This window comes from Calliopsis andreniformis, chromosome 5 (assembly GCF_051401765.1).
Source record: "Calliopsis andreniformis isolate RMS-2024a chromosome 5, iyCalAndr_principal, whole genome shotgun sequence".
In the NCBI taxonomy this organism is placed as follows: Eukaryota; Metazoa; Arthropoda; class Insecta; order Hymenoptera; family Andrenidae; genus Calliopsis; species Calliopsis andreniformis.
The window spans coordinates 7,655,678-7,673,268 of NC_135066.1; the positions used below are offsets into that span (position 1 = coordinate 7,655,678).

Consider the following 17,591-nt stretch of genomic DNA (forward strand, 5'->3'; position numbering starts at 1 on the left):
GAATAGCCTAGATGTTATAAGGAGCTTGGAGCCTACAAAACGTTGTTAAAATGAGGAACGGGTCGTAGAAGGCGGTTTAAGTGAACCAAGTGTGAAATCTAAATAGTGGAACGGTTTAGTGTATTGTATATCATGTCATATTGATATATGGCGATGTAAAGGAATTAAATCGCCACTAGGATCTTCTGTAGACGTTTTATTTTGGTTGAGATTCTACAGTTTGTGAGATAAGATTCTTTTAAGGTATATAATAACTGGAAAAATTTCGAATTACTTTTTAAATTAAGAGAAACGACCTCTTTGAACACAATTTAAGTAACAATATACGATTCTACTAACTTCTTTTAGTGTAGTAAAAGAGGATAGCTATTCTAGTTATATTTCTATGTGAATTCGTGAAAACTAGGGGTTGTTTATGGCGAACAGAGAACAATCTCGCATTTTCCTACGAGCGAGTAATGGATTATTAAACGGGGATGGTTGTGGAAAGAACGAAACGAGAATTGCACAGATATTAAAGAGAGCAAACAGATCTTAGCGACAACGTTCGAGCCGCTTCTCCGCGTTCTCGCGTCATTAACTCGGAACCTTGGCTCTCTTCTCCATCCTCCCTTTTCTTCCTTTTCGCCGTTAACCCGTTTCTTACTACTCGCCTCGATTTTCTATTTACCTTCCGTGTTCGATACGCGCCAGGATACTTTCCTCCCTTAACCGCACAGCGTTTCGCCGCTGGATGAAAAACTCGAGAACAAACTGCCCCCTTATCGGTTCCCCCACAAGATAAGTCATTAGCTCGATATATCATTGAAACGGCTCCTATAAACACTTCCTAGTGACTTCATTCGATTCGTGTGAGAATTAATATTCCTGGTACATTGCACTGGAAATGTAAATTCAATGAGTGTAATGATAACCTTGAGCAATGGCTATCAAAGCTGGGCTGTTATTAATGAGAGTGACTTTAATTCTTACATAATGCAGTACAGAGTAAGTGTACTCTTTAAATAGATAAGATCAATAAAAATTTGTTGGATTCATCTGTAACAGATTACGCTAAATTATTTTTCTTTTTATTAGAAGGTAAAACAAATGTTTTAGACCATCGTTACAGTAATTATCGTGCTGCACTTCTGCAATTTTATAGTCTTACAATTACGTATAGTTACGAGTGAATGTATACATGTACCTATGTATATATATGCGTTCTTGCAGAGCTAACGATAAGTCGCGTGAAATAACTAAAGTCTGTTATAAGCAGGAGCTTTTTACTTAGAAACAAGCGATTTTTAGACCCATGACCATGACTAAGAAACATTTTTTGTCTTTAAAGTTTGTTATAATCTTTTCTGAATATTTCTTGTACCATTTTCTGTATCTTTAATTTCCTCTATGAGAATATACATATGTGTATCTCTATAAATAAAAGCAAGTTAAACTTTCAAATTCTTTAAAATTTTATTTTATTGTCCTAGAAGGACAACTTTTAAACTTACAATGTCTTCAAATCGAATATTATCATGTAATATTCCTTAATTCGTTCATCCTTATTTTCAGCCGAAAATTAGTATTCAAATTAATACTTTTCCTCGTTGCTTTTCCAAGATTTCATGTGTGCAGCAAAGTATAAAAATAAAAAAATCTGGAATCTTGCCGGAGTCCTGTTCAATGGTAAACAGATTACGAAAGCGAAAAGTGATGAAATTAGGAAAGATCAGATAACCAAGAACGAGTTTGAGATATGTCGAATGACTTCGGCAAACATTACGTTCATCGTGAGTTGGGATGCTAAAAGCAGAAGAGTGTACAGCTCGTGGGATGAAAAAGATGCTTTCGATTCTGAGACATTTCTGTCGCCAACCGGGTGGAACACGATTTCTCTGGAAAGGCGATGTCCAAGGACACCAGGGGAGGTCAGAATCATGGATACTTTTTAAACGACGTTCACACCCACGCAGAAATACCAGTTTTGGAGCGTCTGTCTCCAACAGCGAGCAGGATTTCGACTTTCACCTACTGATTAGAATTAATTCTCGCCAGTTCGATGCCAAGGATATATACATCCTTGCACCTACATGCTCTCAAATTATTCACTTCGCATTAATTCGATCATGCAAAGCATACTTGGAATTTTAAATGAAAATTTAAATGAAAATAGAAAAATGGAAATTTACAATGGATGAGGACAGCCTTTTGTGATTATCAGAATTCATATGATTACTGTGTCAAGGAAACAATTGGGCAAATATGCAGATACTAGGTACATGATACTGGTCTTCAAGTACTTCAAACAGAAATCAAAGTAACTCACAACCCAACAATCAAACTGACTAGTTCTTAAGCTTCTTCGAATAATGTAGGTATTTGAAGCAAAATGAAAGAAGTTAAGAGGTAGATTACATAAGAAGCTACGGTTTATTTTCTTTGAATAGATCGTTCCAGGCGTTTTCTAGCACCTTTTTATGTATCATCACAGGTGTCACGTAGTCAATGCATTACGTCTCTTATTGTTACGCGATCCGCGACACATTTCGAATTTCATTGACATACTTCGGAAAACTACAGTCCAATGTACGCTCTTCGTCATATAGATGAGCCTTCTAGAGTCTGTTCTATCCATTTGTTTTACGTACAATTGGATGACTCGTGCTTTGCGTAACGCAATAACAACATAATAATAGCAATACTTCTGATCGCTAACCAGAGAGAGTTAACACATTTTGAATTTCAAACCAGTTAAATGAATAAATATTAATACTACTATATGGATTAGTGTAGTATTCCAGAATTAAAATATTTTTAATTAAAATCTATATTCACAATGTTTCTTAAATTTCTTTCAAAAACCTTTCGAAAATTTTCTACAATCTTTTATTGCGTTTTCTACGTTTCTGTTATAAATACTTGATCGGTATGACGTATAATACTAAATGATAATGAAGCAATAATTTCTAATCGCCTTTGAGGAGCCACGATAATCTACCATAACCGGAGCCATTAAGTCACAAGGAAATTCAATCTTGGCCGCTATCAAAGATCGTCAGGTTCAATTTTCCTTCAATTTCCATGTCACTCGAACCTCTCGCGTGCCTTTTAATTTCCGGTCTCGATTGCATCCAGCAATTAACTGCGATCCTTGAAGCTTCTCCCTCGTGGGTACGATGATCGCGTCGATCGTATCGTCCCGAGATTGAGTACTCTCGTATCGAGCCGAAAGAAAGGAGTGCAGTCCGTTACAAAATTGTTTTATAAACGATAATCTTTAGAAATCTCAGGATAATGTATGGTCGAAGTCGAAATTCCCGTTATGCAACAGATCTGATCGTCGATTCTTTTTATTTGTGGCATTTATTTTTTGCAGGCATTAGATTGTTGAACCTTGAGTTAGTAAGATCTTTAGTTTGATCAGAAACCTGAAGAGAAAAGGTTCCCATATTTCTATTAATATTCCTTACGTAGCAATAATGTCCAATCTAAATAGCAGCTAGAATCAACAATTCCATTCGTATTCACATGAATCCTCCTTATTTATTATTGTTATTAATGAGACACTCCTTTGAGAAGGGTCTTCAACAGCGTACGTCATGTGGGAACTGTTCCCAATGGCTGGCGACTATGATGTCCTTAGCAATGTTTAAGAAGCTCTTTTGTGCTATTCTCGAGACAGTAGGCCTATACACGCAACGAATAACAAATATTGACGAGACAAATTTTTTCCACGCGCCACGCATCTCTTTCTTTATCATTTGCCGATGTGTAAGGACGTGCCATGCATGACATCATCGGTTGTAGTCGTTTCTCGCCAACTTGCGTCAGAATTATTTATAGCAACACATCCTCCGAAAGGAATTGTAACTGTACTTTTACTATGGTTTGATGAATCGAAGCGAGTTGATCGAAGTGGTCGGTTAAATTAAAATCGGTAAAACTAAAATTATAAGTAAAAAATCAAATTTCGAATAAACAGAAAAAGCAACAGTAGTCTTCAATACAAGAATTTTTGTAGCAGAACCTACGCTAACGTCAAAAACGTAATCGTAAATATTCTGTTAACAAAACTTTAATCTATTAACAAGCATTCAAGATACTAGAGTATTTTTCTTCTCCCGAAAGAAGACAAAAACTGACAATGGCAATTTACCAGGAGCCTTTCAATTGTCCCATATTAAATTAGAAAGCCAAAACTTATTCGATTTATGAATTCCCAAAAGCCTAAACGAATCTCTCTATTCAGTTATTACTACTCACAAAATGACAGAAATGCTCCTACCGAATGTACCTCATCCAGCATTAAACTCTCCGCATTGTGCATAACTACCACACCGTCTGCCCGTGAAATCAGCACGAACAGAACCGATCGGTACCAAGAATAGAGCACCAACAGGAAAACGTCCAGTTGCAGGACGCGCAATTCTTATTATTCGCAGAGACCCCGCCTGAAAATCATAACGTAAGAATTGAAGCCTATCGTTAAATTTACTCGGCCGTGACTGTTTTTCCGCGACACGGTCAGAAATCGGCGCGAACCGTCGGGCATGGAGGACAGAACGAGCAGGAAATGTTACGGCGTGTTCGAGCGAGCGGCGTCGAGGGGGCCCCGAGTCAGCTGGAGAGCAGGGAAGATCGTGTTTACAAGGATTACAGTTGGTAGCGCGTGGCGCGAGCCTTGGTGCAGCTGCAGCTGCAGTCGCAGCCTCGACTGACCGGACGTCGAACCCGAGAAATGCTCCAACCCGCTAGATGGATCGTAATAAGTGCGCAAAGTATCCCGCGGCCAGGGCGAATCCCGCGAGGATGCGCTCGCCGCATTTGCATACGTCTCGCGGTCAATTCGATCGATCTTCGCCGTTCTCGCTGCAAACCGAACGGAGCCAAAAGGACTGCTATCCCCGCGGAGCGATCGTGCACCCCCTTCGCGAGGCCACCGTCCTCGCGTCCGCGCTTCGCGAGGATCTCGATGCACCTTGATCCACTCCCGCGAGTGGCAGCTGCGCCCACGCGCATTCCAAGGATACTGGAGAGCTTCCTGTAGCCGTTACGAGGAAACGGCCACGGAAACGACCACTTCTCGCGGACGTTACGTAAATTCTGTCTAATAGGATCTCCCGTCGGTTCCTGGTCGAGGCGGAATTAATATCACCGGCTGACGGTGAATATAAATCTCTGACAAGGATCGCGTTTACACGACCGCCGTTTGCCTGTGAGCGTTCCCTGGTGTCGCTCTTGCGATTCTACCCCTTTCTCGAACGGTTTATAGGCTTGGGAAGCGTGTACGTTGGGGGAATTTGAAAGGCGATTTATTGGAGGAGTTCTGGAGATTCGTTTGCGTGATGCGCGGAGCGAAGGTTCTGAGGGTAAAGAAGGGCTCAAAGTGGTCTATGTTAATGTTAAACTGTTGATAATAAATGAGATCTCTAGCACGGTTTGTGTTTCTTGTTGGGAGGATGGCTCTCGAAGAACTTAAAATTATCGGCGTCCAACTTTATTTATATTTGGGATTTTTTATGGCATTGAGTCACTCTAAAGTATAAAATTATCTCCGTTTTATCTTTATTATTCGTATTTGAAATTTGATATGCCTTTGAATAACTTTGCTTGTCTTCTTGAGAACTTTATTCTCCTGAAAGGTCTATATCTTTATATACCTAAGTTTAAAAAGAAGAAGTTGTATCTGTAGTAGACCTCTTGGTTAAAAGTGACTACACCCTTGGTTAGTACAGTAGAATATTAATTGATATCATTGGTATAAAGATTAAAAAACTGAAAAATTATTAATTTCCTATACATTACATATTATGAATCGTATTGCATGGAAATAATGGAATCGCAGTAATTCTATAATTATATACTATACCCCTTCTGGATTAATAATTATATCACTTCACAAGATCATTTCAATTTTAAAACGATGCATTAAACGATGAATTTAAATATAGGGATTTACGATTTTTACGAAAGATTGCCAATAATAATTAAAAAGTAAAAAATATTATACTTTTTACATTAGAATGAAAAAAATTGGTCGAGTGTCAAACATGAAAGCTGGAATAAAACCAGATAAAAGAAAAAATACATTACAGTAGTCCTTAAAATTGATTAATGACAATAATGAAACGTCTTACGTAAAGGTATAAAGGCGATATAAAACAGGCATAAAACAGGTTTACTAAATAAAAAACAGAAGCAAAATAAAAGGGTAGAAGTTAATGCAGGGGAAGGAAAAAAGAAAATGAGATATGAAAGTATAAACTACAGATTACCATTAAAAATACATTTTATACATATACATATGCATAGTATGTACTGTAGAAAATATGAATTAACACAATATTTGGAATTTAAGTTACAATCAAGTAGATTCACTTGCGATGTTCTAGATACCTACGTCTAATCGAATCTGTGAATGACTGTAAATTGTTTCTGCTTTCACCACTGTGTATATAGAGATCCTAGTAAAATTATCCAGTATTTATACAGACAAATCTTTTTAATTCAATCCAGCATTCAGATATTATACAAGCATCGAAATGCATTGCTAAATGTAGCCAGAACCAAATCACTCAACTACATATCGAACTCAGTCCTTCCTTAATATCCTACCTAGGGACTATCTGCAATAAGTCCAACGCAGCAGACCTAGAATCAGCGGAATATTTAAAAATCCATTCGCCCCTAATTTTATACCTTTCATCTATCATCGAATCCCTCTAGCAATGTAAATCCGATTCACTTTTCCTCAACGTTATCTACACGCAACAGTACATTTTTGCGAGCTTCACCAGACCTCTTGTTTACTAAGAACGCTTACCAGGTCGCTATTAAAATTATCCTAATTACGGGTATGGAACACGATAAATATTTCCTAAGGGGAAGACTGAAAATACACTGAGTGAGAAAATCGTAGGAACATTAATAACAAATCAAGGGGCGGTGCTGACGAGTCGGATAATAATTGCATTTGCATGAAACCTCTAGCTACTGTAGCCTTAAGGTGCCGAAGATCGAGAGCCTCGCAATTCGGTGGATACACAGGAAAAAATGATCACACAGATCTTGCAAAAGTTTCTTAAATAGATATAAGTAAGGCACACTTTTGTAGACCTTCATAAACTTAACGAAGCTAGCTCGATTACACTAAGAGCAACATTGTTAAATCTACAAGTCGACTTTTACTGTTTCTGTTAGACTCAAGCCTGTTGAACTACTTTTATGAATTCCGCAAGAGCCTTCAATAACTTCAACTTAACATTTTTTTCCCTTGTAAATGCCTGTAATGAACCTAGTATCCCTTCGCCCTGACATCATCAGCGACTTCTCATAGGCCGTTAAACAGGTCCGAAGATTCCAAGATATAATAATTATAATACTTCGTCGTTGCGAAGTTTCGCGAGCGTTCCTTTTATTAAATTCCTCGACGAGAACGTGTTATTACAACGCTTCATTTCTTGGATCCCCAAACTCTTACCTCGACCAGTCTTCAAGTCGAAGGAATGCAGCAGCGATTGCGGTTCTCGTCGAGGATGAACTCGATCATCGTGCCCCGCGAGCGGGTAACAGTCCAGGAAGTGGCCTGGGAATATCAGAAACGCGTGCGTCGATACCGTCGTGTCTCTAAGGGAGCCCGTGTACCGGTTCTGCGCCGAGAATAGCTCGGTTTTTAGCGAGCCCTTCGCACTGGGTGGTCGACGACGCGCAAATGCAGGACAGCTCGCGTTTAAACTTTGACTCCAGGTGGAGCTAAATTATCCGTCGAACGATCCCTCGGGCCGTTCCGCGCGAAAAACGCTCGTTCGAGATTCCGTCGAAGAGATTGAATTCCCGAGCGGATCGCCCTTCGGGATCGTTCAGAGCCCTTCCCTGGCGAAGTGAGCCGTCATACGCGCAGGGCAAAGAATCACCGAAGGAAATCGACGCGGCATCCGATGTGGGATGTACGTGACTATGCAAGAAGGGAATGCCGTGGATGCTTGCGGTCTGATAACTCCTCATCCACGATGGAATTCGACTCCTGCCGTTCCTGTTGCCCCGTCGCTGGCCTAGGCGAGGCATCGCCGAGGTAGACCGCCAACGGTACACCCGGTACACTTTTCAGCAATTTTTTCAACCGTTAGACCACGTACGGGAGAACAATGCTTTTCAGGGGAAACGACGTGCGATCGGTGGGCAACGGTACATCATCATAAATTCCCGGTTCCAGGCAAAGTTCGCGTTCTCGCGGCAAGGACGAGCTCCAGGTGGCAAAAGTGGGTGTGTTGGAAGCGGGACAGATTTTTGCTTCCTTGGTTTATCTCTCGGTGATTTATAGCGTTGCTAAATGATTATCGAGAAAGATAGTTTTACGGTTATTTAATCTGTAATATAATTCAATTGCTGAATCCTTGAGAATCCTTATTTGGTATGTTATTTATGTGCTAACACTGTTTAGGTAAACAGATATCTAAAATTACTATTGCGTTTAAAAATGCCATTTATGATTGTGCCCGAAGGGAGGATGTTTAATGCGAAATTATAGACTCTCAGGTTCTGATGGTTTGTATATCAGCAAACCTTGTGTCTTCATATGCAATTTGTCCTCAAGTTTTGGTATCAAATTTGAAAATATAGATTGAACGTATTTCTTATTAAATTTGCTAGTTAATTAGTTAAATAATTAAATTTTTTCTTCAAATATTTCTAATTCCTAAAAACGATAATACAATAATTTGTTCTGAACGATTTAGATACTTTTAAAATAAAATATTATTATTCGTGGTCAAACAGCTCTGGGGTGTTTTTCTACGATTATGAGAGCCTCAGGACCACAGCCACCTACTATGGGGTGGATGATGTGGCAGCAATATAAGCTCCATCAGCTTTTTCTGTGACCAAGAGTCAGCAACTTCTCAAATAGTTATCATCTGGCCATTAGCATCGGCCCTTGTGTACAGCGTACGTTACAAGTCCGTCATACATGTTTGAACTACGCCATCGTCAGTCCCTGTCCACATCTACTTCCACGATCCACGCTGGTTCGTCCTGTTTTTGCTCCCTTCCTTTCTTCCCTTTCATCCGTCGTCTCTGCAGCTCTCTTCTTTCTTTATCGTGTAGTTGCGTCCACGTATAAAAGCATGCACGCTCGGTCGTAAACTTGCGATTCCTCGGCCCCGCCAGACCCGTTCATGTAGGTGGGATCCTCGTATTGACGACCTCGAAAGCTTCCAGCCTCTCTTTCAGGACATGCCAAGTGTCCAGGGACGAATCGCGGAAAGACCAAAGGCCACGACACTTTGAATATGTTAGATGCGATAGACGGACATCTTTTGTGGTTAATCGACGACATTTCTGTAAACTTTTTCGTGAAATAGTAGTGGAAGGTTTGCTAATCGTCCGAGGCGAAGACCTTTAAACTTTCTTTGATCTGTCTATGAGAGAGATTAATATGTTCCGTGGGTGATCTTCGATCGAACCATTTATGAGAAAACTTTCTACGATCTTCCTACATTTCTAAAAGAAGATATGCAAATTTTGTAAAAGTGAATCTGCCGGATGTGTTGGAAATTTTATTTTTAATTTTATGTGGAGAGGTGTTTAACATTTCATGAGTTTAAGTTGAGGTGCCTACTGTCGCGTTCCTATTACGAGTGACGACTGTGGTAGAAGTAGTTGAAAAATTTTCTTCAACGAATCATAATGTGTGGTACTGTGAAATGTTTTTCATAGCATTCTAATAATATCAAATTTTGTAATACTTCCCTATGGTGTATACTACTTTTCAAACGAAATGATTAATCTGAAACAATAAGTTCAAATGAATCGCGAAAGTAAAGAAATATAATCATCATCTAATTTAGAACTAACGTGAAGAGTTGAGTTTAGAGAGAAAAGCAGTACTTAGGAATAAACATAGTACATATCTTCTAATATTTCCCTTTTCCTTTTCTCAGAAGAACCATTTTCACTCTCATGTAGGTAATCGAGTTTGTATTAATAAGGAACTTATAAATATTTAAACAAGCTATAAAATTACTATAATATCTCGAAAACCATAATTGGCCAAGAAGAAATTAGCGATCAAGTATCAAGGAGTAACCATGAAGGAAAATCGCAGAGGACGATGCGGTGGTGGGTTGGCAACAACATATCCAGCGCGACCAAAGACTAAGATCGATGGCAAACAGGCTGTTACGTAACGTTGTAGATCGGATTAATTGAGGACCCATGCGACCTCATCCAAGCAACGATCGTCTAGTCGTAATCACGGTGCTGCGAGCACGTTTATTGCGTAGGCATCGACCTTCGGTAATGATCCTCGCAATTTGTGGTAATGCTGATTGAAGTGTACTCCATCAACGATAAGGTGATGCGATCTAGGGAAGTTTAGAAACGATACGGGGTGTGTCCGAGCACTGCCCAGGTCGAAATCTACATGATTAGCTAAGTAAATTGGCAGTTTACATGCTACTGACATGCTAGTACAACCTTTAGCACTTCTTGGAATACTAACATAACTTATTATTGCATACAACACTAAACTTCTGTTTTTAAATATTTCATCAGAGATCACACGATGAAATGTCACGCGACAGGTTGGACAGGTTGGTTCCCAACGAGTTTCACTTCGATACTTTAACTACTAGACGTATTCTTTTTCATTCAAGAAGGAACAAAAGATAACGTCACTTTTTAAAACAGCTTTAGATGAAATTTTCGAAGAAATGGTACGTGTAACATAAAATCTAATTAATTATTTAATGATACACTCGTTAGATATACTTAATAGATATACAGTGGAGAAAGATTATATCTTTCTAGTTATAGGAATATGAAGCAGATATACACGTTGAGTAACGTGGCCAGTATCACCAATGGAACTTTTAAATAAGCATACTCTGCAATTTGACGATGGAAAAATGAAAAGATAAAACTATGAAGAATTTAATAGTAACGTATTACTAAACAGAATTATCTTATTTCTTAAATAGTTTTGTAAACTATAACATTATACGTATAGTAGGACGAGCGATGAGTTGATAGCAAGTGAATATTACATCACCTCAAGATCCTTCCTTTTTCTAGTTAACTACAAAACTTTAATCAATTTCAACAAATTCGATTTCTACTCTCAGAACCAAGACTTCCTCAAGAGTTTATCAACCCCCAAGCGAAGACAAGACACGTAACTCCGCGAATCAGACCAAAGAGTTTTCTTTGCTCACAGCATCGTGAGCAATGGCCGAGTGAAACCGCAGAAAAATGCTTTTCCCTGTACTGTGGGGAGCATAAAATCGCAAAAATGCGTCATGCTCTATAGGATAGTTTACATCAATATCCAGTAGGAACACAATACTAAAAAAAGATAAAAAGCAGATGAGGAACTTTACTGCCCTTTTTGTCCTCCTACGAGCCAGATCGAATTCAGGATCGTGTGACAACGCCATACATGGGCCAAGGGGGGTTGCGGTGTGCATGTGTGACGAGAAATCATGGTCGGCCGTGTAAACAGAGGCCACTGGTCTACACTGGCATCCTGTCCAGAAGAATAGTGTGCGAGCCTCGTTGCTGGGTAGGTGTGAAACGTAAAGTCAGCGATCTGACGAGGCTCTCTCGGGCCGATGCACCGCAGATTGCGAGTATCCTTGCTGAGGTCGGACGCCGAGCTTCGCCGAAGGTCGTTGCCTGCTCGATATACACGGTGTACGGCGAGAATTCGCGCTGCCTTCGTCAAACGTTCTCCTTTCGATCCGATAGAGATCTCTAGAAGGAGAGACTCTTTGCGTGTCGTGAATCACTTGAGAGCATCTTCTTTTATGACACATAATGATTTGTTGGGAGCAGATGAGTTTCAAGCATTAGCTGGTACGGCGGAATCACAGTACTTACAAGAACCTAGGCTCTTACGTCCAACAAGAAATATGTATATTCATAAATAATCTATAAATGCTAAAAATAAACTGAAAAGTAGTGAATCTTCTGTATGCTGCTATTAATCATTTTTCTTCATGGAATTGCAGTGACGCCATCATATTATGCTATGGTACCAACACCGTACCGGTTAAGGATTAGCTTCAAGAGTATCATGATTCAAGTGGAATGCTTTTCAATTTTGCCATAAAATATATTTCTCTACTACGCAAATAGTATTGGCGATATTAGATGGCGCATTAACCAATAAATAACACTTCCTCAGATTTTATATTCTCGTGGATAAAATCAAATAAAAACTCATCTGTTCTCAATTTTACTTTGGAACGTTGAAATTGGAAAAATGGGATGGAGTTTGCGTGGTGATTTTCAAAGTATGTGTGTTGTAGATAATTGTAATTACTTATTAAGTTTCTTATCTTCCATGATAACAATGTAGCTTCAAGATACAGGGTTTCCTGTTTGGCTAGTAACTAGTCTGGGAATGCACTGATCCCAAAAGCCTCGGGAACCTTTTCCCAAAGGACAGCCTGCAAGCCAAGACTTATTAACTATAGCAATGTCGGAAATCTCATTTCTGACACGTGAAAGATCCTATCACGCACGTGAGGCTTAATTAAATTCGCGAAATAGGAGTTGATCATCCTTCTTTTAAAATCAAGTTCGGCTTGAGGTCTCTCTTGCCTTTCTATGGCGCCTTGTTTACGAATTAATAACCTAGGGAAAAGGGTAATTAACCCTCAGCTACGTGAAGATAATAATGACAAGCTAACAGCGGAGATGATGAAGCAAAGTTTTGTGACAGAATATGCTATGTTTCGAATAGCAGTTCATTACAAAGCAAGTGATTTAATTTATTTTTTCTAAATATGCAATCTTCGATGCACCAGAGGCATTTCTACTTAAAAAATTATAGTTAAAGATAGCACAGACGATGCTGGATTTTAGAAAATTCTAAATCACATCCGTACCTGCTAGAATACTTTTGTTAATTTACAATTCAGGTCTAATTTCTCAAAAGTGAAGTTCTACATAAATCTTGGTTTCTTCGGTTAAATTAAGAATAGATATCTTCATTCCCAGAGATGGGAGCTCGTAGAATTCAATTGTCCAGCTTGTTAAGCCTCAAGGAATCTCGTTGACAGTGATTTCCAACATAAATTCTTCACTCCTTCAATCAACATCAAAATAAATGGTACTCCGTAATGACCACTGCATGGAAGATAGCTGTGCAAATACGTAACCAACTAACCAACTGAAGATCCTGAAAGATTATCTGCGTCCTTCAAAGATGATCATCCTCAGATTACACTCATTGTTAAGCGGCAGGAAGCTTCAATTGCGAATCACATTCATTAACGACGATTATCGTTTACATTAATGGTAATGGATTAGTGGTTCGCTCGTTTAAGCGATCCGAATGCAGCTCAATTGCGTGGAAAACTAAATACCCAGACGCTGTAATGCGTTAGAAAACGGGGATAATTTGAAATAGTAGAGTTCGTCTCTTTATTTCTTCTATAGTTGCTCTAACTCGCTTAAATGAGCTAGTCGCAGCGAGCTACTATTAACCACCACCGATCACCAGGAAAATTAGTAATCAATTTCACTGACCTGAGGCAGAACAGAGGCAGAAAGCCTAAATATAGACTGAATAGCTTAAAACGATGGTTTTTGGGGAAAATTTTGAACGAAATTTTCAACTCAAACTGTCAACTCAAAATTACATAATTTTTTATGTACAAATGCAAATCAAGGGTGATCAAATGCATTGACATTACTAAATATGGAACATAAAGTTTTAGATTTTATTGATTTTAAGTACTTAATCAACAAACTTGCAGAACTAAAGCGTAAGCCTAAAAGATTTTAAATAATAAATAGTCAATTTTTACAGAAACTCTTTAGAATCTAATATTTTAAGTGCTCATGATCCTTCTCTTCCCTATCCTTTCCTTTCATTACGAGGTGATAAAAATATAATAGTCTAAGGCGGTAAAAATTTGAATCCGCCACTGCTTATGGATCGCCAGAAGTGAAAGAATAATGAGAGAAAGGGCGAGAAGGAAAATAAAAGTCTCAGATGGAAGGAAAAGACAGTTCTCCTTTCTTGGCAATGCGTATCCACCTAAAACATGGGACACCAGTCGACGGAGAAGGCGAGGAACAAACGGTCTGGTTTTTGCTAGTGGGGTTCAAGAACAGACAGGATCAGTCTGTCAAAGAGAGCTCTCCGAGTGCACGCTCACTTTTAGTGTCTCTGAAAATTTTCAGAATTCGTTCGAATACAGAGATATCCCCTTATCAAGATATACAATATGAACAATAGTTACATATTATAATAGTTATGGACATGTGGGTAATAATCAAACAATAGTTTAAAAGATATTGATAATTAAACTTGCTTTATGTGTCTTCTTGTTTTGAAAGATTGGAGATTAGAAACTAAGAAAATTTGATATTAGAGAATTTGAAAATTTGAGAATTAGAATATTGGAAAAATTTGAAAATTTGAAGGTTCATAAATGGGGAAATTGAAAAATTTGTAAAGTGGAAAAATTAAGATTTAGTCTATAACAAACGAAACCCTTTTACTCTAACAACTTCAAGGTATGGCGGTAATAGCAAGGAATAACAAGCCTATAACGAGGGAATACTGTACCTATCTCGTATAGGTACTAATCAAATACCCCCAAGGTATGGTATGTTGTATGAGCTATTTAATTTAATAAATTCTACAAACTAGCAAAGCCTCGTTAAAAAGTATGTGCACATACATTTTCTTTGCAAACACCGAAAGACTGAAAGTTACATTGAAAGTCCAAGAGAACGTGATCGGCGTCGCAGCTGCGATTATCTAGCCCGAAACAGCTACAAATGCGACGAGAAGTTGCGACAGCGGTATCGAAACGTGTCTACACGCACATCACTCGGCAGTGTCCAACAACCACTGAAACAATTATGATAGCCTCTGGTAAATAGAAGCACAGATAAGAATCATACCGTCTGACTTGATTTACTTTATAACCTTGTCGGAATATGAAAGAATACGATGGAACGAGATGGAGTGGCTTGGAATAGCTGCGAGGCTTTGGAGCTATGAGCAGGGTGAACTGCCAAGTTGTTAGGTGGCGGTACAAAGTGCTGTGCTGTCGAGTTTATGATGGTACCGTCGTTGGCACCACTTTCGTAGGGACGTAATGAGGAACTCTACAGCATGGGGTACTTAAAGAGGAATTACTATAAATACTTGAAATTCCACTATCGTAATTATGTTAACACAAGCTCTCATATAATAACTGGTTTCGTGGCTGAAAAACCCTGCAGCTTTGGAATTAATGGACGTAACGAGCCATTTTTGAATTATCAATTCATTTCGATAGTGTATCCTAGAAATGATCGTATTTTCATTTGTATGCTTAACGACAATAAATACGCAAACGTGGCGCCAAGTTACCGCGTTCGTATGTCTTTCCTTGGTTTCCACAATCGAAAATGGGGAGTTGTCCTTATTGCTACCAACACGCTGCGTTGTAAAAAAGAACGCTCGTCTGTAGCGGGCCTGAAGACTTTTAGAACAGAAGTAAAATTGTTTATGCATCGTTCTACATAGAATAGGACTCCTGTAGAACTTTATCTTGTAGAACTTAACTATCTATAGCCATATGTATTTGCAAATAATGTCGGTCACGATTCTATTGAGTATCGACAATTTCTAAATAGAGATGAATTCAAAGGATAAATATTTATGCAGGCATTCCTAAATTCCATTTCAGGACGACGGTGGAATCGAATACTTCAATACAATAGTGGTGCAGCCACACCTGAAGCTGGTCACGAACCAAGGCAGGGGTTTTCACGTGAGATGTCGATACCAGACGCGAGACAAAGTCGTGACGAACGACAACACACACGTGGCCATGTTGCAGTCACTGCCGCTGCAGGTAAGGATGCTTTTCTTTCATTTTCAATTTTGATTTTCTCTTTAAATCTACAGTGCATCGACACAAATCATACACTTAGTAATTTCTTAGCAATGTATCAACTGTGTATCCTACTTATTGTTAAACGAGTAAAGTAAGCTCTCTTATTATATGAGAAATAGGTTTAGTGCTGACTAGTGCTCAGTTGACCCTTCATCTGCAACCTGGGTCGTTTACGACCCAAACCATATTTGTTTTTCAGGTTTTTTTAAGTTAAGAAAGAGACAAGATCCAGAACCATAATTAACGTGTAGCAATAAAAGCTATTGGATGATATTCTAAAAACTCGGAAAGGTGTTCAAGACCTTTTTTCATTTTTTTCGAAACACAAAAACATAAAAAACAGCATGGACTTAAGTGACTCAGTTTGCAGACGGCGGCATCAGTAAAAATAGCTTTGCACACAGAGACACTTAATATGAAGTTACATTAATTACCAATCAACTTTTTCATGTTCCTCGCGTCTTCTTACTTCCTCGACCGTATATTATTAAAAGCGATATTTCATAATTCAACGATGCAATTATTTACACTATTACTGCACTTACACCATAAAGAGTCATAGTTTTACGAGTACTACGTTATAAGAGAATCTACTGTGTCTTACATCCGGCTAAAGAGGAGGATAAAAGGGATGATGCACAATGTTGCTTCTCCATTCTCAAAAATAGCCGCATGATCTAGAGTTCAACGGACTAGAGGTGTCTTAAGGCGAGTAATAAATATTCTCGACAGGCAACAGCCCCTATGCCAGGATGCACGATGAAGATCTTCAGCGGAGATCCAACGAGGCATCAAGTGGCGGAAAACGTGAAGATCGGGGACCCCCTGACCTTGGTCATTAGCATCGACAAACAGGAAATGTTTGGTCTGAAGATCTCCGATTGCCTGGTGCGCGACGGTCTAGGATGGGGAGAGCAAAGGCTCATAAACGACGAGGGGTAATTTCTCATTGAATACTTCCGAGTTCCTAGTCCCGTGAAAATCGACGCGCTCGTTTAATCTTGACCGCCATGTTCCATTCAAACCACGAATCTGTCTAATAATAGACAGGAAAGTGCTTCGGAGAGAACAATCCTCTGACCGGTACATAACGAATTGCTCGCGTCAGAGCGTACGATGAATTATTCAAGGGTATTCAGAGCACAAAGCGGTTCACTGACTTCTTTTCATAAGCAAATCAGCTGATCCGACGACAGGTTACACGCGCACTTTCCCTCTCGACCTGTCCGCGACGAGTAGACCGCGATATTTTAACCGATTGTAAGCCTGAAGAACGAAAATTGGAGAGGTGGATCTTTGGTATACAGGTTGTTCGGCTACAGGTAAGAGAAATTTCAGGGGGGATTCTAGAGGCCAAGCTAAGACGAAAATCAAGAATTATGAAATTGCGATCGCGGATTTTTACCGAATTTTTAAACGCTTATTACTAGTAAATGAAACCGCGACCACAATTTCGTTATTCTGGTTTCTTGTCTTATTTTGACCTCTGAAATAGGTCTTGAAGTTTCTCCCTCCTGCAGCTGAGTATTCTGTGCACTGGAGCAATTCAAAATAATAGATCGATCGAATAAAGAGAGGAATAAAGAACGATGGGAAATACGTTTCTTGTGGTTATTTTCAAGTAATAAGGTTTTGAAATCCTATTATTATTGGTATTCTACAAAACATTTTTTTATCAGTCCCTATCAGGCTTTGTTAAATTGATTT

At 39.0% G+C, this 17,591-nt stretch overlaps 1 protein-coding gene and 1 long non-coding RNA gene across 2 annotated transcripts in view; one reads left to right on the forward strand and one right to left on the reverse strand.

Annotated features, from left to right (window-relative positions):
* The window catches only part of Pio (zona pellucida domain-containing protein piopio), a 69,234-nt gene that overhangs the window by 50,116 nt on the left and 1,527 nt on the right, over window positions 1-17,591 (forward strand). The window contains exons 5-6 of the mRNA XM_076378267.1: window positions 15,675-15,842; window positions 16,617-16,822. Coding sequence (XP_076234382.1) covers window positions 15,675-15,842; window positions 16,617-16,822 — 374 coding nt within the window. The remainder of the gene's footprint in view (window positions 1-15,674; window positions 15,843-16,616; window positions 16,823-17,591) is intronic.
* Window positions 1-17,591, reverse strand: part of LOC143179172 (uncharacterized) — a 35,812-nt gene that overhangs the window by 13,122 nt on the left and 5,099 nt on the right. The gene's annotated exons all lie outside the window — the stretch shown is intronic.